The 16,853-nt window shown below is 27.5% G+C and overlaps 9 protein-coding genes across 9 annotated transcripts in view, besides 19 other annotated features; 4 read left to right on the top strand and 5 right to left on the bottom strand.

Annotated features, from left to right (window-relative positions):
• The window catches only part of EDI_240770 (uncharacterized protein), a gene marked incomplete at both ends in the record, with an annotated part of 800 nt that extends 644 nt beyond the window's left edge, over positions 1–156 (bottom strand). The window contains one exon of the mRNA XM_001740603.1: positions 24–156. Coding sequence (XP_001740655.1) covers positions 24–156 — 133 coding nt within the window. The remainder of the gene's footprint in view (positions 1–23) is intronic.
• A 19-nt stretch (positions 157–175) lies between these two features.
• Positions 176–268: a sequence feature (AT_rich).
• A 1-nt stretch (position 269) lies between these two features.
• Positions 270–317: a microsatellite.
• Positions 318–378: 61 nt separating this feature from the next.
• On the bottom strand, positions 379–988 carry EDI_240760 (uncharacterized protein; the record flags this gene model as incomplete). Its single annotated transcript, XM_001740602.1, has 2 exons — positions 379–416; positions 478–988. 2 exons carry the CDS (start codon positions 986–988, stop codon positions 379–381), a joined length of 549 nt encoding a protein of 182 aa, XP_001740654.1.
• Positions 418–472: a sequence feature (AT_rich).
• Positions 989–1,041: 53 nt separating the features above from the next.
• Positions 1,042–1,105: a sequence feature (AT_rich).
• A 12-nt stretch (positions 1,106–1,117) lies between these two features.
• Positions 1,118–1,540, top strand: EDI_240750 (uncharacterized protein; the record flags this gene model as incomplete). Its single annotated transcript, XM_001740601.1, has 1 exon — positions 1,118–1,540. One exon carries the CDS (start codon positions 1,118–1,120, stop codon positions 1,538–1,540), a length of 423 nt encoding a protein of 140 aa, XP_001740653.1.
• Positions 1,541–1,544: 4 nt separating this feature from the next.
• Positions 1,545–1,595: a sequence feature (AT_rich).
• Positions 1,596–1,611: 16 nt separating this feature from the next.
• EDI_240740 (uncharacterized protein) lies at positions 1,612–2,124 on the bottom strand (the record flags this gene model as incomplete). The annotated part of the gene is made up of 1 exon (XM_001740600.1): positions 1,612–2,124. One exon carries the CDS (start codon positions 2,122–2,124, stop codon positions 1,612–1,614), a length of 513 nt encoding a protein of 170 aa, XP_001740652.1.
• Positions 1,763–1,815: a microsatellite.
• A 28-nt stretch (positions 2,125–2,152) lies between the features above and the next one.
• Positions 2,153–2,187: a sequence feature (AT_rich).
• A 272-nt stretch (positions 2,188–2,459) lies between these two features.
• On the top strand, positions 2,460–7,325 carry EDI_240730 (talin, putative; the record flags this gene model as incomplete). Its single annotated transcript, XM_001740599.1, has 1 exon — positions 2,460–7,325. The coding sequence occupies one exon, from the start codon at positions 2,460–2,462 to the stop codon at positions 7,323–7,325; it is 4,866 nt and encodes a 1,621-aa protein (XP_001740651.1).
• Positions 7,326–7,424: 99 nt separating this feature from the next.
• Positions 7,425–9,025, bottom strand: EDI_240720 (uncharacterized protein; the record flags this gene model as incomplete). Its single annotated transcript, XM_001740598.1, has 3 exons — positions 7,425–7,473; positions 7,556–7,616; positions 7,666–9,025. 3 exons carry the CDS (start codon positions 9,023–9,025, stop codon positions 7,425–7,427), a joined length of 1,470 nt encoding a protein of 489 aa, XP_001740650.1.
• An 89-nt stretch (positions 9,026–9,114) lies between these two features.
• On the top strand, positions 9,115–10,104 carry EDI_240710 (replication factor C subunit, putative; the record flags this gene model as incomplete). Its single annotated transcript, XM_001740597.1, has 1 exon — positions 9,115–10,104. One exon carries the CDS (start codon positions 9,115–9,117, stop codon positions 10,102–10,104), a length of 990 nt encoding a protein of 329 aa, XP_001740649.1.
• A 119-nt stretch (positions 10,105–10,223) lies between these two features.
• Positions 10,224–10,321: a sequence feature (AT_rich).
• Positions 10,322–10,504: 183 nt separating this feature from the next.
• Positions 10,505–10,550: a sequence feature (AT_rich).
• Positions 10,545–12,344, bottom strand: EDI_240700 (serine/threonine protein kinase ripk4, putative; the record flags this gene model as incomplete). Its single annotated transcript, XM_001740596.1, has 3 exons — positions 10,545–10,664; positions 10,722–12,096; positions 12,139–12,344. The coding sequence occupies 3 exons, from the start codon at positions 12,342–12,344 to the stop codon at positions 10,545–10,547; spliced, it is 1,701 nt and encodes a 566-aa protein (XP_001740648.1).
• Positions 10,666–10,716: a sequence feature (AT_rich).
• A 123-nt stretch (positions 12,345–12,467) lies between the features above and the next one.
• On the top strand, positions 12,468–15,377 carry EDI_240690 (guanine nucleotide exchange factor, putative; the record flags this gene model as incomplete). Its single annotated transcript, XM_001740595.1, has 1 exon — positions 12,468–15,377. The coding sequence occupies one exon, from the start codon at positions 12,468–12,470 to the stop codon at positions 15,375–15,377; it is 2,910 nt and encodes a 969-aa protein (XP_001740647.1).
• Positions 15,360–15,403: a sequence feature (AT_rich).
• A 194-nt stretch (positions 15,404–15,597) lies between these two features.
• Positions 15,598–15,626: a sequence feature (AT_rich).
• A 93-nt stretch (positions 15,627–15,719) lies between these two features.
• Positions 15,720–15,757: a sequence feature (AT_rich).
• A 136-nt stretch (positions 15,758–15,893) lies between these two features.
• Positions 15,894–15,946: a sequence feature (AT_rich).
• Positions 15,947–16,043: 97 nt separating this feature from the next.
• Positions 16,044–16,073: a sequence feature (AT_rich).
• A 171-nt stretch (positions 16,074–16,244) lies between these two features.
• Positions 16,245–16,419: a microsatellite.
• Positions 16,352–16,529: a microsatellite.
• Positions 16,481–16,672: a microsatellite.
• Positions 16,661–16,831: a microsatellite.
• Between the last annotated feature and the right edge of the window lie 22 nt (positions 16,832–16,853).

Here is a 16,853-nt window from a genome sequence, read left to right as displayed (position 1 = left end):
AATTAAATGGCTTGAATAATAACTAACAGTATGATCACTTTCATCAATATCTCGTGTTGCTACCATTGGCAAAAAGAATGACAATAAAACAAGAATCATTCCACACTCAACAACTAAAACTAAAATATGTGAAATAGTTGCAAGTCCAAATTTCATTAATTAAATTAAAGTTCCCTTATTATTTTAAATTTTTTTTAAGATTTAATATATTGATATAATACTATTTAATAATAATAAAATGTTATAAATTATAATAAGTTTAAAATAACAAGAGAAAAAGAAAGAAGAAGAGAAAAGTTGAAAGAAGGCAAAAAGAATGTTCAAACAAAACATTGATTTACAGAGTTAATAGAAGAAAAAGAATAAAAAGATATGTGTCTAAAAACCACTTATTACTTCTTGAATTAATTCAATGACTATAAAAAATAAATTAATAATTTTATATTTCTTTTAATAATTAATAGAAAAATAACAAACATTTTAATACCATTGTTGATTCTTCTTCTCGGTCACACCATTCTAATAACAATTTAAATAAATCATCACATTGGAAAAATAATCGTTTTATTATATCATTGACTGGTTGTTGATTCATTTTACATTCTTCTTTTTGTTGTAATGCTTCTCCTAATTTGTTTCTAGCTAAATTAAATACAAATTGTTCAGGATTAACAGAAGTGTTTTCAGGTATTTTTTGTGAATAATATTCAATATATTGATTATAATTGGATTTTATATCATTCCATTGAACTGGTGTAGCTGCAAACGATTCAAGTTTCTTGGCATATTTTCCTAATGTTCCTGAAAATCGATACAATAACCCAAGTAATTCTGCATGAGAAATTGATGGTGGTATGTTTTCTATAATAATACGAATAGCACTATTAACTGAATTCCATTGTTCAACAGCAACCATCATTGCAGGAAAGTGTGGTGAAGCAGATGGGACTGAAATAGTTAATTTTGTGACATCAAGAAGACGTGCCATAAGTTAAGAAAGATCAATAAAATTAAAGAAGTGAAATTGAAAAAAAGTTCATCAAATTTTTATTTTGTTACATAAAACATTTTTAAATTGACATTAAAAATAAAAAACTAAAAAAAACAACATAATTTAATGACACTCGCTCAAACAACACTAAATGATATTGAAAAAATGCTAATTGAAACTGCAAATCAAGCAAAAGAGATTTATGACATTTCTTCTGATTTTCAAGAAAGTAATAAAAATAGATTACCGAAGTTAGTAGAAAAATTTGACCATTCATTAGGACAATTAAATGAATATTGTGGAACAGTAGCTGCTGATGTAAAAAAAGAGTTGGTTCTTCCTTATCAAGTTTTAAAAGATATTGATGATGGATTTAAACCAGATTCTTATGGAAAAGAATGTGTTGATATGTTTAGAGCAAATCATAAAAATGAAAGAATTAGAAGTGAAGGATTAAATAAACTTTACGCTTATTTATGTGATGAAATACGTGCTAATTTTGATTCAGAGTTAGCAGAAAATATAATAAAAGAAGCAAACGCAGATTAAATCCATTTATTTATTTAGTAATATTTTTATATTTTAAGGTAATAATATATTAAAAGAAACTAACAATCAATTTAATCTACTTGTTTTAAAAAAGATAATAAACTTGAACGTGCTTCTTGAGTTATTTGTGATTCAGTTTTTGATTTCTTTTTTATTTGTTTTACTAAATTTTTTCTAAAGGTATCCTCATTAGGAGGTGAGTTAGATTTAAATTTTTTAGGTTTACTTTCTTTTTCTTCTTTATTTTTTTGATTATCCTTTGCTTTCTTTCTTTCAATAACTTGTTTCTTTGTTAAACTTTCAATTTTCGTTGGTGCTTTGTCTAGAAGAGTTGTTGAACATTTTCCACAACTATGACAACAGCTTTGTATAACAACTTTATGCTTTACTTCATTTGTTTTAATTAAACCGATTTTTATTGCACGTTTTCTTGATATTATTTTTATTGAATCCTCTGGAAAACAAACTGTACGATAACACCAATTACATGTTAATGGTTCAAATTCATTATCTCCTGTTGGCCCAAGAAAGGTTTGTTGAAATTGGTATAACCTACAGGCAAAAAGATTGTTAAGACTTCTCATATAGTCTTTAGCGAGTGTGTTCATTAGGTATATATAATAATATAAAATCAATAAGTTTTATTTCTGAATTGAACAAAACAAAAAAAAAGAAACAGGGTTTTTGTTAAAAAAAAAGAAAATATTTGGGATTATAGAAGAAGAGGAATGAGATAAACTTTAAGGACTTGTTGGACTATTAACAAATGCCATAGAAATATGTTTGGTTGAAGTAACAATTAGGAGTGTTGGATATAATCTTGTCATTTTTCATAAATCTATTAATAGAATGGTTTAAAACACAAAAAAACAAAAATAAAAAACAAGTCGAACTAAAAAAGATCTCATAGATAAAAGATATGACACAAGTAATTCTCCGTATACATTTTATCTTTAAAGATAATACTAGTCCAACTGCCTCTGTTGATTTGGTTAAATCAGTTGCTGTTTTAGATACTGACACTGCTGAGCAAATAGTTGATAAGGCTTTAGATAAACTTCCAGAAAGACCTCAAGGAGAATTTATTTTATGGCAACCAACACGACACACATTGTTCCTTCCAAGTCAAATTCTTGCAGCTGCTGGTTATGACTCTACTGAGACACTTGACATTAGACCATTGAATCAACGATTTAAGTTTGAGTTAATTGACAAGACTATTAAGACATTCCAAGTTAATGTTACGTTAACAGTTGAGAAATTATTACAATTTATTGGAGAAAAGGTTAATATTCTTTACACTGATGAATATGGATTAAAGGTATACAATGAAACAACAAAGAAAGAAAGTAATCAATGGCTTGATCCATTAAGAGTATTTTATGAACAAATTAATTCAGAGGATCAGTTATTAATTCGTTTGAAGAAAAGATTTTATTTCAGAGATAGAAACGTTAATGATACTGATCAACAACAATTACATTTATTGTATACTGACTGTACCTTTAAAGTTATTGAAGGTATGATTCCATTTAATATGAATCAAGCAATTCCATTAGTTGCATTAAATTGTCTTGTAGAATATGGTTCTTATGATGAGAGATATGGTGAAGTTGATTTAAACCCAAAAGGATTAGAAAAGAGATTACCAGATATCAAGAAATATTTCCCAGAGAATTGCCAAAAAAAAGTCACAGCAAAACAACTTCTTGCTGTAATTAAAGAGTGGAAGAATAAAAGTATGACAACAAAACAAATGCAAGCTAAGTATCAATACTGTCAACTTGTAATGCACGAAAAAACTTATGGGCTTGATATTTTCAAAGTTCGTATTAGAAAAGTTGGTAAAGCAAAAGAAATTCCAAAAATTTTTGGTATTTGTAAAGATTATGTATTACTTGCAGATGAAGATGGTGGAAATCAAGAAATTTGGGTTATTTCAAAGATTGCTCGTTATGCAGTTGGTAAGAATGTCTTTATTCTTGATTTAGGTAATCACTCAACCAATTATATTACATTAATCACTGAAGAAGGTGATTTAATTTCTGCTACACTCTCAGGATATATTGATTTAATTACAAAGAGAAAAAAAGAAGCACAACTTGCAGAAAAAGATGTTGAACCAGAATATTCTATTACTGATAAAATTGAAGACGTTCCTACTGGAGTTGATAATACTAAGAAAAAGAAAGCAGTTCCTAAAGTTTCTCAAACAGCTCAAGTTGCTCAAGTTGTTTCACAAAGTGATACACAAGAACAAGTTCAATTATGTGTAGATAAGTATCAACAAATGACATTTGAAGAAACAAGTGTTGAACCTGTTCAATTTTCTGCTGAGGTTATGGTTGAATCAGCTCAATCTATTGGACAATTAGTTTCTGATTTATATTCAACAGATAAAGCTACTGTTACTAATGCTTTAAATGAATTAACTATACAAACTGATGCGTTATTTACACAATTTTGTGCATCAAAAAGTGTTGATTTTGGTAGTTGTGTAATGAATGCTGATGAAGATGAAGAACAATTATTAGTTGCTTGTCGTCAAGCCACAGAGTCTGCACAAGAATTAATTGAAAGTCATGAAAATGGACTTCAAACTGCTGTATTAATTGAGTCAAATGTTCAAGAAGCTGAGATTTTAGCACCAGAAATGTTTGTATTGCAAGCTTCAGTTGTATCAGTTCAAGCTATGTGTGGACAAGCTACAGTAAATGATAATGGATCACAAATGTTATTACATGAATTATCAAGAGCTGTTGGAGAGGGACTGTTTGATCTTGCAGCTATGTCAGTTGAAATGAATATTCAAGGAGAGAAAATTGTTGAAGCTAATAAAGCTCTTGTTACACTTGGACAAAATGAAATTGCTGCTATGCGTCTTCTTGCAGTTACTTCAAGTGAAGAAGGGTGTCAAAAGTTAATGGGAGAAATGAAGAATACAATGGATGTATCACTTGCTAATTATCTTTCATTAATAGAGTCATATGGAGTTTTACAAGAATCACCTGAGATGCAAGCCTTGTATGACCAAGTTAATACAATTAAGATGAATTGGGATGCATTAATGGCAGGAACTCAAATGAGTGGAATAGATGCAGAAAAGGATTTACTTTCAATGATTCAAAATTTGTCAGCTGTATTTAATGAATTAGCACAATTAAGTGATCCATTAGTCACTCCAGTTCAAGTTGAAATGAGTATTGATAATTTAGAAGATATTCTTGAGAGTACAAAAGAAACATGTAAAAATGTTGCTAAAGCTAAAATTGATGAAGGTAATCAAGAACAAGTTGCAGTTATTTTAGATAGCTTTAAAGATGTTGTACAAAAATTCTTTATAATTAGAGATAAACTAGAGAGTGGAGAAAGAGGTGAACTTGTAGAAGATGATTGTATTTTAATGAGACAAGCTATGGAAAAATTAATGGAAGGATGTGGAATGGAAGAAGTTGGAGAAAATATGCAAGGACTTGCACTTAATTCTATGACTAAAACTGCTGTAGCTCGTAGAATTGCTCTTGCTGCACAAGTTAGAAGAGTTATTAAAAACGGACATATTAAAGATAAAAATGTTCAAAAACAAATGTTAAAACTTACTAGATCATTGAACGAACAAGTAGAAGATATGCTTAAATTATTATCATTACCTGTAGATGAACAAGGTGCTCAATTACCAGAAAAATGTAAAGAGTTTGCACCCAAATCATACGACTTAATTGTTGAAGTTTTAGAAACACTTCCATTAATTGAAGATAATTCTTCACGTAGTGCTCTAGAATTTGCATGTAATGAAGCTGAAAGAGCAACATTTGATATGGCTCGATTGAACAATTTATTCAATAATACTAAACAAGCTCGTAAAGAAGTTGTTGTTACTAAAAAAGAAGAATTTGATAATATTGAAAATGAAATTGAATTATTACTTGGAGAACTTGTTGCTGATGACTTTGAAGTTCAAACAGTTAATGTAGAAGGTGTTAGAAGTAAAGCTAAAAGTCAAATTGAAGAATCAATTAAAGCTATGGCTGATCCATTAAAGAAGATAAGAGAAACACCATTAGAAGATCTTCCTGCATTATTTGAAAAGATTCAAGCACAAAACAGAAAGAATTATAGAGCAGTTAAGGCTTATGCAAGTACCGCTAAGAAAGGTGATTTTAGAAAAAGATTGTTAGATGCATCAAAAAGACTTGCTGATCAAATGAAAGGAGTTGTTGATTTATCTTTAGATGAACAATATGATGAAATTGCTAAGAAACAAGCAGAACTAGCAGACATTTGGTCTGAAATGGATGAGGTTATGAAAGATATTGTATTAGATGATGTTGTTGCACAACAAGAAACTAAAGAAGAAGAGATTCAAGACGCTGCAACAAAAGAACTTGTTGGAGCAGCTAATGTTATTAATAACGCTTTAGGCAAAATCAATGCTGCTCTTGAAGTGGCTAAAAGGAAGAAAGCTGAAAAAGAGAAACAATTACAAGCTGAGCAACAAGCTGCTTATGAAGCTGCTGTTGCTGCTAATGAGGCAGCAGCTGTACCAAGAAAAAGAACAGCCCTTGTATTGGACCAAACAGATATATCTGTTGCTATTTTAGAAGAAGCACAAACATTGATTAACTTTACTTCTGATTTGATTTCAAACGCTACAGTAGCACAGAAGAATAGCATTAAAGAAGAAACAGCCAAAGAAAAGAAAGATGTTTATAACCGTGATGCTAATTGGGAAGAAGGTCTTATCTCTGCTGCTAAGACTGTCACTGGATGTATTCAATATTTAGTCAAAGCTGCTAATGATCAAGTCATTCATAATAAACCAAGTGAGGCTATGTTAGTTGCTTGTGCCAAATCAGTTGCTGCTAATGCTATGCAATTACAAGCTGCGTCTATGGTTAATTTAGCTTTGGATGATCCTATGAGGGATAAACTTGCTTCAACAATTAAGAAAATTACTGATTCACAATCAGCATTTGTTAAGACAGTCTCACAAGGTGCTGATGCTCGTTCAGAAGTTGCACCACCAAAAGCAAGAAATGCACAACAATTAAGAATTATGCTTATGGAAGCTTCAGTCAATATTTCTAATATCGAAAAAGAATTACAACAAGCACAAGAAGAATTGTTGAGAATGAGAAGAGCCCGTTATGGTAATGCTAAGAAACCAATTCCATCTGGTGTTTCTTCTGCTAGAAGTGTTCCAAAAGTCCCTGCAGCTAAAACAAACAAAGTTGGTGGGTATGGTGCTTCCAAAAGTACTGCTACTTCTAAACCCAACACCACTACTAAACCTACTACTACAACTAAACCCAGTCCCACCACTACTCCTGCAAGAAGTGGGTTCTTAGCTAACAAACAACGACCTGCTGACCAACAAGCTGCTCTTAATAATATAGCTAATGCTGCTGCTTCTTTAAATGCATCAACAGGAGTTAGTAATCCAACTCATACGGAAGCAGTAAATAAACCAACTAATCCTACACACCCAAGAGCTAATGGATTTATTGGTAGAACAAGACCAACTCCAAAACCTGAGGAGCCTAAACAAGAAGAAATAGCTAGTCGTTCTACTCCATTAAAACCTCAGAGCTCAAACAGTTCTGTCCAAGACAAACCACGTGCTGGTGCACTTAAAGCTACTCCTTCAACTGATAAACCTGCTGTTCCACAACGTAATTTCAAAGTATCAACAAGAGCTCCACAAAAACCACTTCCTGTTGAAGAAAGCAATGGTCCATCTAATGAGTTGGCTGCTTTATTGGCTAAGAGAAGACAAAAAGAATAAATCAAAATTATCGTTTTAATTGCATTCGTTTAATCCATAGAGTTTTTTTATTACTTATTTTTTAAGAAAGAGAAAAATAAAGAGAACAATGAACTTGATTTATTTAATAGAGTCTTTATGAGAATTTCCTTTTTTATTTCTTTTAAATCTATGATATAAGTAATTTGTTTTGTAAATATTATTATTACTTTACAGAAATAATATATTAGATATTTTTGAAAATAACAAACAGTCCAAAACCTTTTTTGGTTTTATCATCAGATTGTAATGAATAATTATCGCTTTTCTTTCCTGTAATAGAGTTATTACCTCTTCTTCAATGAAATTAATAAAAACAAACTAGATAAAGTAGTACTTTCTTCATGTTTCAATAAGTAAATGTCAAACGGAATTTTTTGATATTTATTTTCAAGAACAATAGAAAAAGGCTTTGTAAGTTCTAACTTAGTTTGCATTTCAAGGTTTTCATTCTGAATTTTATTTAATGACTTTTGTAATTTTAAAAACTGTTTTTCTAATGTTTTTATTTCATTTTTTGTATGATCTAAAATTGCAATTGACTTACACATTTGAGTATTATAATCTTCATTGTATAAATTAATTGAGTCCATTAATGAGCGATAGATTTGATAATCGTCTAATACAAAATGACATGCCCCAACAAGATCAATTAAGTCATCTCCGATCCTTCGTGGAAGAAAATCAAGAGTGGTTAATATATTTTCTTTAATAATCACAATAAAAGTATTAAAGTCTTGGTGGCACTGAATTGTATCAATTTGATATTTTTCTTCATAAGGTAGTTTAAGTAGATATGATAGTATATCATTACATGGATCTGGATTAGATATAAGTGGCATAATTTCAAATAAAAAGTTATCTTGTGGATGACAATCACGAGAATGTAAATTTTCTAAGGTCGTTCTAAAGAAATTTAAGCGATACCTGTTATTGATGTAATCAATAGAACATGCTCCAGGAATATATTTTTCTGCATTTGTGATTAATGGAGATAATGTATAATTATAAAATAATTCTCTAAATACACTTTTCACTATATCTCTTTTATTTACTCTGTGAGAACGTAATATAGCACTAATTGATTGAATTAGTTGTGAGAAATGTTGCGGTAAATCATGACAATTATTTGATAAGTTATCATTGCATTGAGAAATCAATCTAACTAAAAAATCTTGAAACGCTTTATAATCTTCTTTTGATAATTGACTTTCATCATCAAAAGACAATGACTGAATACCTGAAGAAAGACTTATTCTTCTTGATTGAGGTTTAACCAATTCTTCTAATGATGGTTTTAAACTAGTAAGTAAATAATTCATCAAGAATTCCTTGGCATATTCATGATATAATTGTAAAAATAGTGAGTCAGGAGAAAAAAATGTATTTGTTTCTTGTCCTTTATTACACAATTCTTTTTCAAAAGCCCAGGTAAATAACGAGTTCATTCTTCCATGATGAAAGTAATACATCATAATTTCGTGTGCGTTTTTTGTTGCCTCTTCACATGGAGAACGGATAATAAGTGTTTGAGTAAGTGCTTCAAGTAAAACATGGTCATTAGAAAATAATAACTTGTCAAATTTTTCCTTAATTTTTGGGTCAGTTGGTTGAAACTCTAAAGATTCAATATATCGAGGAGATGGTAGGTCTAAAGAAGGAGGATATATTTCTTCAGTCATTAAAAACAGAATTAGAAATAACCTTTTCAAGTTTTTAATTTATAATTGTAAAAGAACTATTAAGTTAAACTATTAAAAGTCAATTATTAATGAGCGGACAAAATGCATGGTCTGAGAAATATCGTCCAAAAACACTTGACGACGTTCAAGGACAAGAAGAGGTAATCAAGTTACTTAAATCTTCATTGGATAGTGGATTACCAAATTTATTATTTTTTGGACCTCCTGGAAGTGGAAAAACTACTTCAATACTTGCTGTTGCACACGAATTATTTCAGGGATACTTTAAAGAACGTGTATTAGAATTAAACGCTTCTAACCAAAGAGGAATTGAGATGGTTAGAACAACCTTAAAAAATTATGCCATGCAAGATGTTACTCATTACGATGGAATTCCTGATTACAAATTAATTATTTTAGACGAATCAGATGCACTTACTCCAGATGCACAAACTGCATTAAGAAGAATGATGGAAGATTTTACAAAGAATACTCGATTTTGTTTAATTTGTAATTACATCAGTCGTATTTTACCACCAATTTCTTCTAGATGTATTAAATTCAGATTTAGTGCATTACCAAAAGAGATAGTATCAAATAGGTTACAAATGATTTGTGAAAAAGAAGGATTTTCTGTTACAAATGAAGCTATTCAAGCTGTTTCTATATTAAGTGAAGGTGATTTACGTTATGGAATTGGATTACTTCAAAAACTATCACAAGGTATAAATCATTCTGTAACACCACAAGATATTTCTAATGTTGCTGGTGTTGTTCCTTCAAAAGAAATCACTGAAATAATTCATTTATGTCAAAATGGAAGTGTTAATGATTTATATTTAAAAGCAATGTCATTAGTTGTTGAACAAAACTATTCAGCTGATTCTATTCTTTCACAACTGAGAGATGTCTATATCGAAGATTGTGTTAACTTAACTAATCAAGAACGTTGTTTATTCTTACAATTAATAGCACAGTCCGATGCTACTTTAATAGATAAAACAGACCCTTTGTTTAGTATTTGCGCATTATTATGTTCATTATTTAAGTTTTATCACAAATTAACATTAAATCCATAGTTAGTTCTTTTTTAGTTTTTAGTTTTGTACTCAAATTTTAGTCGTTAGAAAAGGTTGTTTGAAGAACAACACAACGTATCATTTTTTAATTGTATTTTACTTTTGTATAATGCTCAAAGATAAAATAAAATATTTTATTAATTAATTCCATCTCTTAATTTTCATTTTTTTTTTCATTAATAAAATACATTTTTTGATAATTAAATACAATTTAATTGTGTTGTGAAGATAAAAGAAATTGTTATATTATATAATCAAAAACAAAAAATAATTTGATAGAATGTTTTATTTAAAAGAAGACAGTTGTAATATTTATACAATACTATTACTTTGGTTCATAGTTGTTCTTAATGAGTATTACTAAATTCTTTATAAGTTATGAATTAAATTTAAGGAAAGGTATTTAATTAAATTATTATAATTTATAATAGTAATAATATTTATTTCCAATTTTGGACAATCCAATTCTGTGTTTTTTGTGAAAGAATATCATCATCTAATTCTACTTTGTAATACTGATCTCCTAATATTATTTTACATTCCTCTTCAATCTCTTTTTGCTAATTATGATAAATATTTATTATATAATATTAAAATAAGAATAAAATTTAACGAACTTTAAGTTCTTTTGATAACAAAGAAATGGATTGTTTCAGTTGATCTTCTTGGTATCCATTTTCCATGGTAATAGAGTTATATCTTTCACTTCCAATACATAGAACACTAATATTTTTTGTTTGAATTCCAATTGAGTTAGAATGACGAATAGCTAATATTGTTGGATTTGTTGTAATTGAAGTTAATGAAAGAAAATGAGTTGATGGCATACATGTCTTATAACATAAGTCTTTAATGAGGTCTTGAGGTTGAGAGCATTGAAGTTTATGATCATCGTTATAATAAAATATTTGTAACTTATTGTTCAGTGTACTTATAGTATTATCTCCGAATAATTTCATTGCAACACTTTGATAATACTTAATTGTATTTAAATCATTAGTGTATTGAATTAAAGTAGGAAGGATATTTATCATTAATTCAATTTGATTTTTTAATAAACAACAAGCATTAAAGGATGTAAATCCAAAAGTAGTTATTATATTACAATTATCTATTAAAGATGGATAATGTTTAATCAATTTCTGTAATAATAATAATTGATCTAATATAGAACAACCATGAGTTGTTTCAAGAACTAGAATTCGATATTTTTTTAGTTTTAATTCATCAATGCTTGATTCGTTTATTTTTGAATCTATTTCTTGTGTATGATTATCTGACTTAATTTTACTAATAAGCTCTTGTTGTTGATTTATTAAATTAAGAATATGAATCATTTTATCTTCGATTAAAACTTTTTCAACTGTTAATTTAGCAGCAGACCCAAATACTTTTAATGGTTTAAAGAGAATTTTCTTTATTGAGTTATGTCTTTTTCTTGGAGAAAAATTTCCTGCTGAGTTTTGTTCATTTAATTCAGCTAATTCTAATGAATTATTTTCAAGTATATTTATTTGTGTATTAGATTCAAGTTCTTTTTGTTCGTAATTGTTTAAAAGTTTAATTATTACATCGATATGAGGTGATTCAATAGCATAATTCAAAGGTAATTTTCCATATCCTGTTTCAATAATAACTTGTGCACCTTCTTTAAGTAATAATTGAATTGCTTTAACATTGCCCACTAAACATGCAAGATGAAGTGCAGTTTCACCATTCATATTTTGTTTATTGACATACGACTTATTATTGATAATAATTTCTCTCATTAGTTCAAGGTATAACTCACCTGTTCTTTGAACAAGAAGATGTAATAGCGTTGTTCCATGATCATTTATAACATTAATATCAGCACCAGCTTCGATAAGAAATTCTGTAATAAAATCTTGTTTATTTTCAATAGAAGTAAATAAAAGTGTTGATCCTATAACATTTTTTACATCAACTTCATTGGGAAAAGTTGAAACAAGAAATTTAACAATGTGCAAGTATCTGAAAGATTAATGAAAAGTTATACTAAAAAAACCAACAAACCCCAACGCAACGATGCAGTGATACAATTTATTAAATCCTTTGCATTTTGATAACCAAGTTTTACAATCTAAAACAGTTAATAATTCCATTACTTCCTCTTCTTTTCTTTGAAGAAGTAATCCTTGGATGTAATTAACAAGTGATTCCTTATCATTCACAAGTAATTCTAATCCAAAATGAAGTGGTTTTTTTGTTTCTTTTTCCATTTAAATAGTTTTTTAGTTTCATTTGTTTTTATTAATGGAAAAAAATCTCTTTTTTTGTATCAGTTTCTCTGTTTTCGTCTTTTTTTCTCTTCAAAACTAGAACTTTACTTTCTTTGTTACTTTATGTTTTCTTCTCAACCTAAATCAATTGTTAAGAAAAAGTCACCTTTAGTCACGCCTTTGTCTTGTATTAGTAATAAGGAATTAACGTATAAATTTCACTCACCTATCAAAAATATTGTATTCTCTTCAACTAATATTCTTTATGTCACTGAAACAGATGACCTTTATATCTCTGGTCATGTTTTTGATCCTACATCAAGAGGAAAAGTCTCTCTTTTCTCACAGTCAGTTACAGACAATGCAAAACCTGATGACATCATTAAAACACCACAAAAAATAGAAGGAGTTCCTAAACCAATTGATAAGGTATCAATGGGAAGTTATTTTTGTGTTGTGTTAAGTAAAGGGAAACTGTATTCATGGGGTGCATATGAAGGTGGACAATTGGGTATTCAAGATGTTTTTAATCCATCTAAGCCAGAGTTAGTTCCACAAATAAATGATATAAAGGACATTTGTTGTGGAGGGTATCATACATTAGCATTAAACATATGGGGAGAAGTATTTTCATGGGGCAAAAATGAATTTGGACAATTAGGAAGAATAAACACGTCGAAAAAAGAAATTCCATCACAAATACCATCATTAAGAAACTACGTTGTTTCAAGGATATTTTGTGGAGGATTTTGTAGTGCATGTATTACAGATCAAGGGATGGGGTATATTTGGGGTAAACATCTTAAAATGAAAGAACTTAAAAGAATTCCTACACAACTTAATCTTAAAGGAAGGTCATCCTCTTTTCCTTTTATTATTTCTATTGAATTAGCATGTAATGATATTTTTATTGTATTACATGATGGTAGATTATATAGGTTTATTGATTTTGATCAATTTGAAGAACAACCAATGCTTTCTATTATTGGAGTTACAAGAATAGTCGGTGAAGATGATAGGGCAATTGTTGAATGCGATAACGAAAATGTTTATAAGGTTCTTTTAAAAAACGATGCTTCATCTGTAAATGTCTTAATGAAATCAGATGAGCTTGGACAAAATTCTAATATTCATTCTATATTAATATATGGACCAACTACGTTAATATTATATGAACAAAATCCACAATATATATCTGCAAAGAAAATAGTGTTTTGTATGAAAAAGTTTTTAAGACAATTAGAAGGAATAATAAATATTTACCTAGATCCATTTGCAAACTTTGTTCAGTTGATAGATTCTAAACCTATTATTAAAACACCTCATATTGGATTAAGAAAAACACAACCAAGATTCTCTGGTTTAGTGGCTCAACCTCAACAATCTACTTTAATGACAAATCTAAAAGAAGATGAGAATTTTATTGTATCACCTGAAGATATTCAAAAAATATTTTATGGAATAAAACCATTAGCGTATTCATTACCAATTATTCTTAACGGATTCCTTAAAAAGTTAAATCAATGGAATTCAGAGAGTAGTTTATGTGATGTTATTCGCTCTTTTCTTAGTTTAAATATTACAAGACAATTCATTAATATTTCTAATAATATAGCTGAAAGTTTAACAACACTACAAATGATTAAAAAGAAGTCAAGTGATGTCCAACAATTTTTAAAGAAACAAGAACAATCTTTTAATCAATTTGAATTTGATGTAATTTTTGATAAAAAAAATGATCTTCCTTCATTATTACTATTACCTATTAAATTTCTTCCTCAATTTTATTCATTAATAAAAGAATATCATAAATCTTTACCACCAATTCACCCTGATTTCCTTGGTATTAAACAGTTATTTAAACAAATGGATAAATTATTATCAAGAATTAATGACTCTTTTCATTTTGATAATATTTTTGATATTGTTAAATGTTTTCCTGATGAAAATGGATCTGTTTCTATTACTTCAGGTACTACAACAGAATTAATAAATCGATTATACAATATGAATTTAAATGATCCAGAATATGTTGATATGTTCTTAATGATACATAAAAAATTTATTTCAACTGAAACAGTCATTTTTCAACTAGTTAATGTTTTTAATGATTCTCATACCACAGAAGAAACAAAGTCAAGTATTCTTTCAGTGTTTATTCAATGGACAAAAAGTTTTTTTGGTGATTTTGAAAAAAAGCCAGAACTTATTAAAAAGATTAAGACAATTATTTCGTCACAACCAGAATCAAAAAAGAATCATCTTTTAATTTTAAGTATAAATAGTATTGGAATTTCCTTAGCTATGAGAGCTAGAACAAGAGTTCATCTTCCTATCCAATCTACAATAACACTACCATACCAATATTTCTTAACTGAGTCAAATACTATTGTTCTTGCAGAAACATTAAATTCATTTAATTTAGTGTTATTTTCAAGAGTTACGTATGAAGAATTGATTGTAATGAATTACAGTAAACCAGAAAATAAACCATTAACTCCAAATATTCAAAATATGATCGAACGATTTAACTGGATTGGAGATACTATCGTTAATTGTTTTAATGAATGTCCTAAAGGAGACAAAGTTCAATTTATTCAAGGACTCATATTATTTATGAGAAGGTTACAACAATTAAAAGATATTCATTTCTTAGTCTCAGTAGTTTACACGCTTCCTAGACTTGATTTAGATTCTATTAAGAGTAAAAAAATCAGTGAAGAAGATAAAAATTATTTAAATGAGATAGAAGAATTGTGTACATTTAAACAAAATTATAAATATCTTAGAGCTTATTTAAGCCAATTGGAAACACCTTATATCCCTTTTATAGGAATTTTAAGTAAAGATTTAATGCTTATTGATGAAGGAAATCCAGATAAATTAGGTGATGGAACAATTAATTTATATAAATGGAGAAAAGTGTATGAATTAACTCAACAATTCCTCGATGCAAGACCAATTAACCCATGTATTTCTTCTTCTAATGAACAATTACAGATACTTATCCAGAAGATATATTCTTTTAAATAGAATATAAACTAATTTTATTATTATTTCTTACGTGATTAATTTGGATCTATCAAGGTGTAAATAATGTTACGTTTTTTTGGTAAAATGAAAGAGAATTCTACTTAGACCAAAATTTATATTTTAGTTGAAGTAGTTTCATAAAGGTGGTCGGTCATATCAAATCATTCATCAATACTAATTCTTATTTGATTATTTTTATGAACTTCATTTAACTACATTCTTTTTTATTTATCTATTAATTATTTTATAGAGTTTTTGACTTTGTTTCTTTCTATCAATAATTACCATTAATCCTATAAAAACTCATTAATAGTTATCTTTGTTTAGTATTTTAGTCTTTGGATTTTTTCATAATTTAGTTAATAATATATAATAATTAACATTCTGAAATATTTATTTTGAACCTTTACTTAAAAATTATTTGATATAATTTGTTCAGATACAATTTTGTTGTATCTATCATATATAAAAGAAAAATAAAATTTAACTCAATTAGTTTAGCTCATGAGTCAATTCAATTTATCATATTTTGATTTAAATAAAAATATAATCTTTCATAAATTTAATTTCTGTTAATAAAGAGAAGTATGTATTTATTATTTTTCTTCATTAAACATTTTGTTTGAATTGTATTATTTCTTTCATATGTTTTACTCTTCTATTATGATTTTTATTTATTTTATTTCTATTATATATGTTTTTGAAAATATCAGTTGATGTAACAAGTTGTAATATATCTAGTTATATTTGGGTTGTACATTTTTTTTCATTTATATGTATTCCTTTTGATTATCTTTTTATTCGAATTTCTACATGTTCTTCATGATAAAATGATATTTTTGTTATGAATTCTTTATTACAACAATATATTTTATTTTGTTTTGCATTTTTTTCTTTATTCTATTTTAATATATTTTTATTGTTTTGTTTAATTATTTCTAATAATCATTTTTCATCTAACTCATTCAATTCATTATTATAATCATATTTATTATTTATTTTATTTTCTATATTTTTTATATAATGTGTTAAGTTATATTATATATTTTTATTATTTCTTTTCTGTCAATGTAAATGTATTTGTGTTGTAAATTGATTATAATTTATATTTCATTTTATTATCAATTTTATTCATATTTGATAATTTATATTTTGTAATAATTTTTTTTATATCGTTGTATATTATTATATATTCTTCTTTTAATATTTTGAATTTATTCTTTTCAATTTCAATAAAATTATTGTAATTATTTGTTTGTGATTTTTATCTTCTTCATTTTCTGTTATATTATTTTTCTATTATTTCTTCTTTTTATTTATTTATCATATTTTCTCCAATTTATTTATTCCTTTATTTATGTTGATTTCTTATTTTGTTATATAATTCGTTTCAGTTTAATAACTTCTTTTCATTTAATAAATCATCTTCATTTCTTTTTCTATTCTATATATTTTAATTAATGTTTTAAGATGTAT

This window comes from Entamoeba dispar, genomic scaffold, assembly GCF_000209125.1.
Source record: "Entamoeba dispar SAW760 scf_1105229463037 genomic scaffold, whole genome shotgun sequence".
Classification (NCBI taxonomy): domain Eukaryota; phylum Evosea; order Mastigamoebida; family Endamoebidae; genus Entamoeba; species Entamoeba dispar.
The sequence above is the reverse complement of the archived record's forward strand: the minus strand, read 5'-3'. Positions and strand labels throughout refer to the sequence as shown.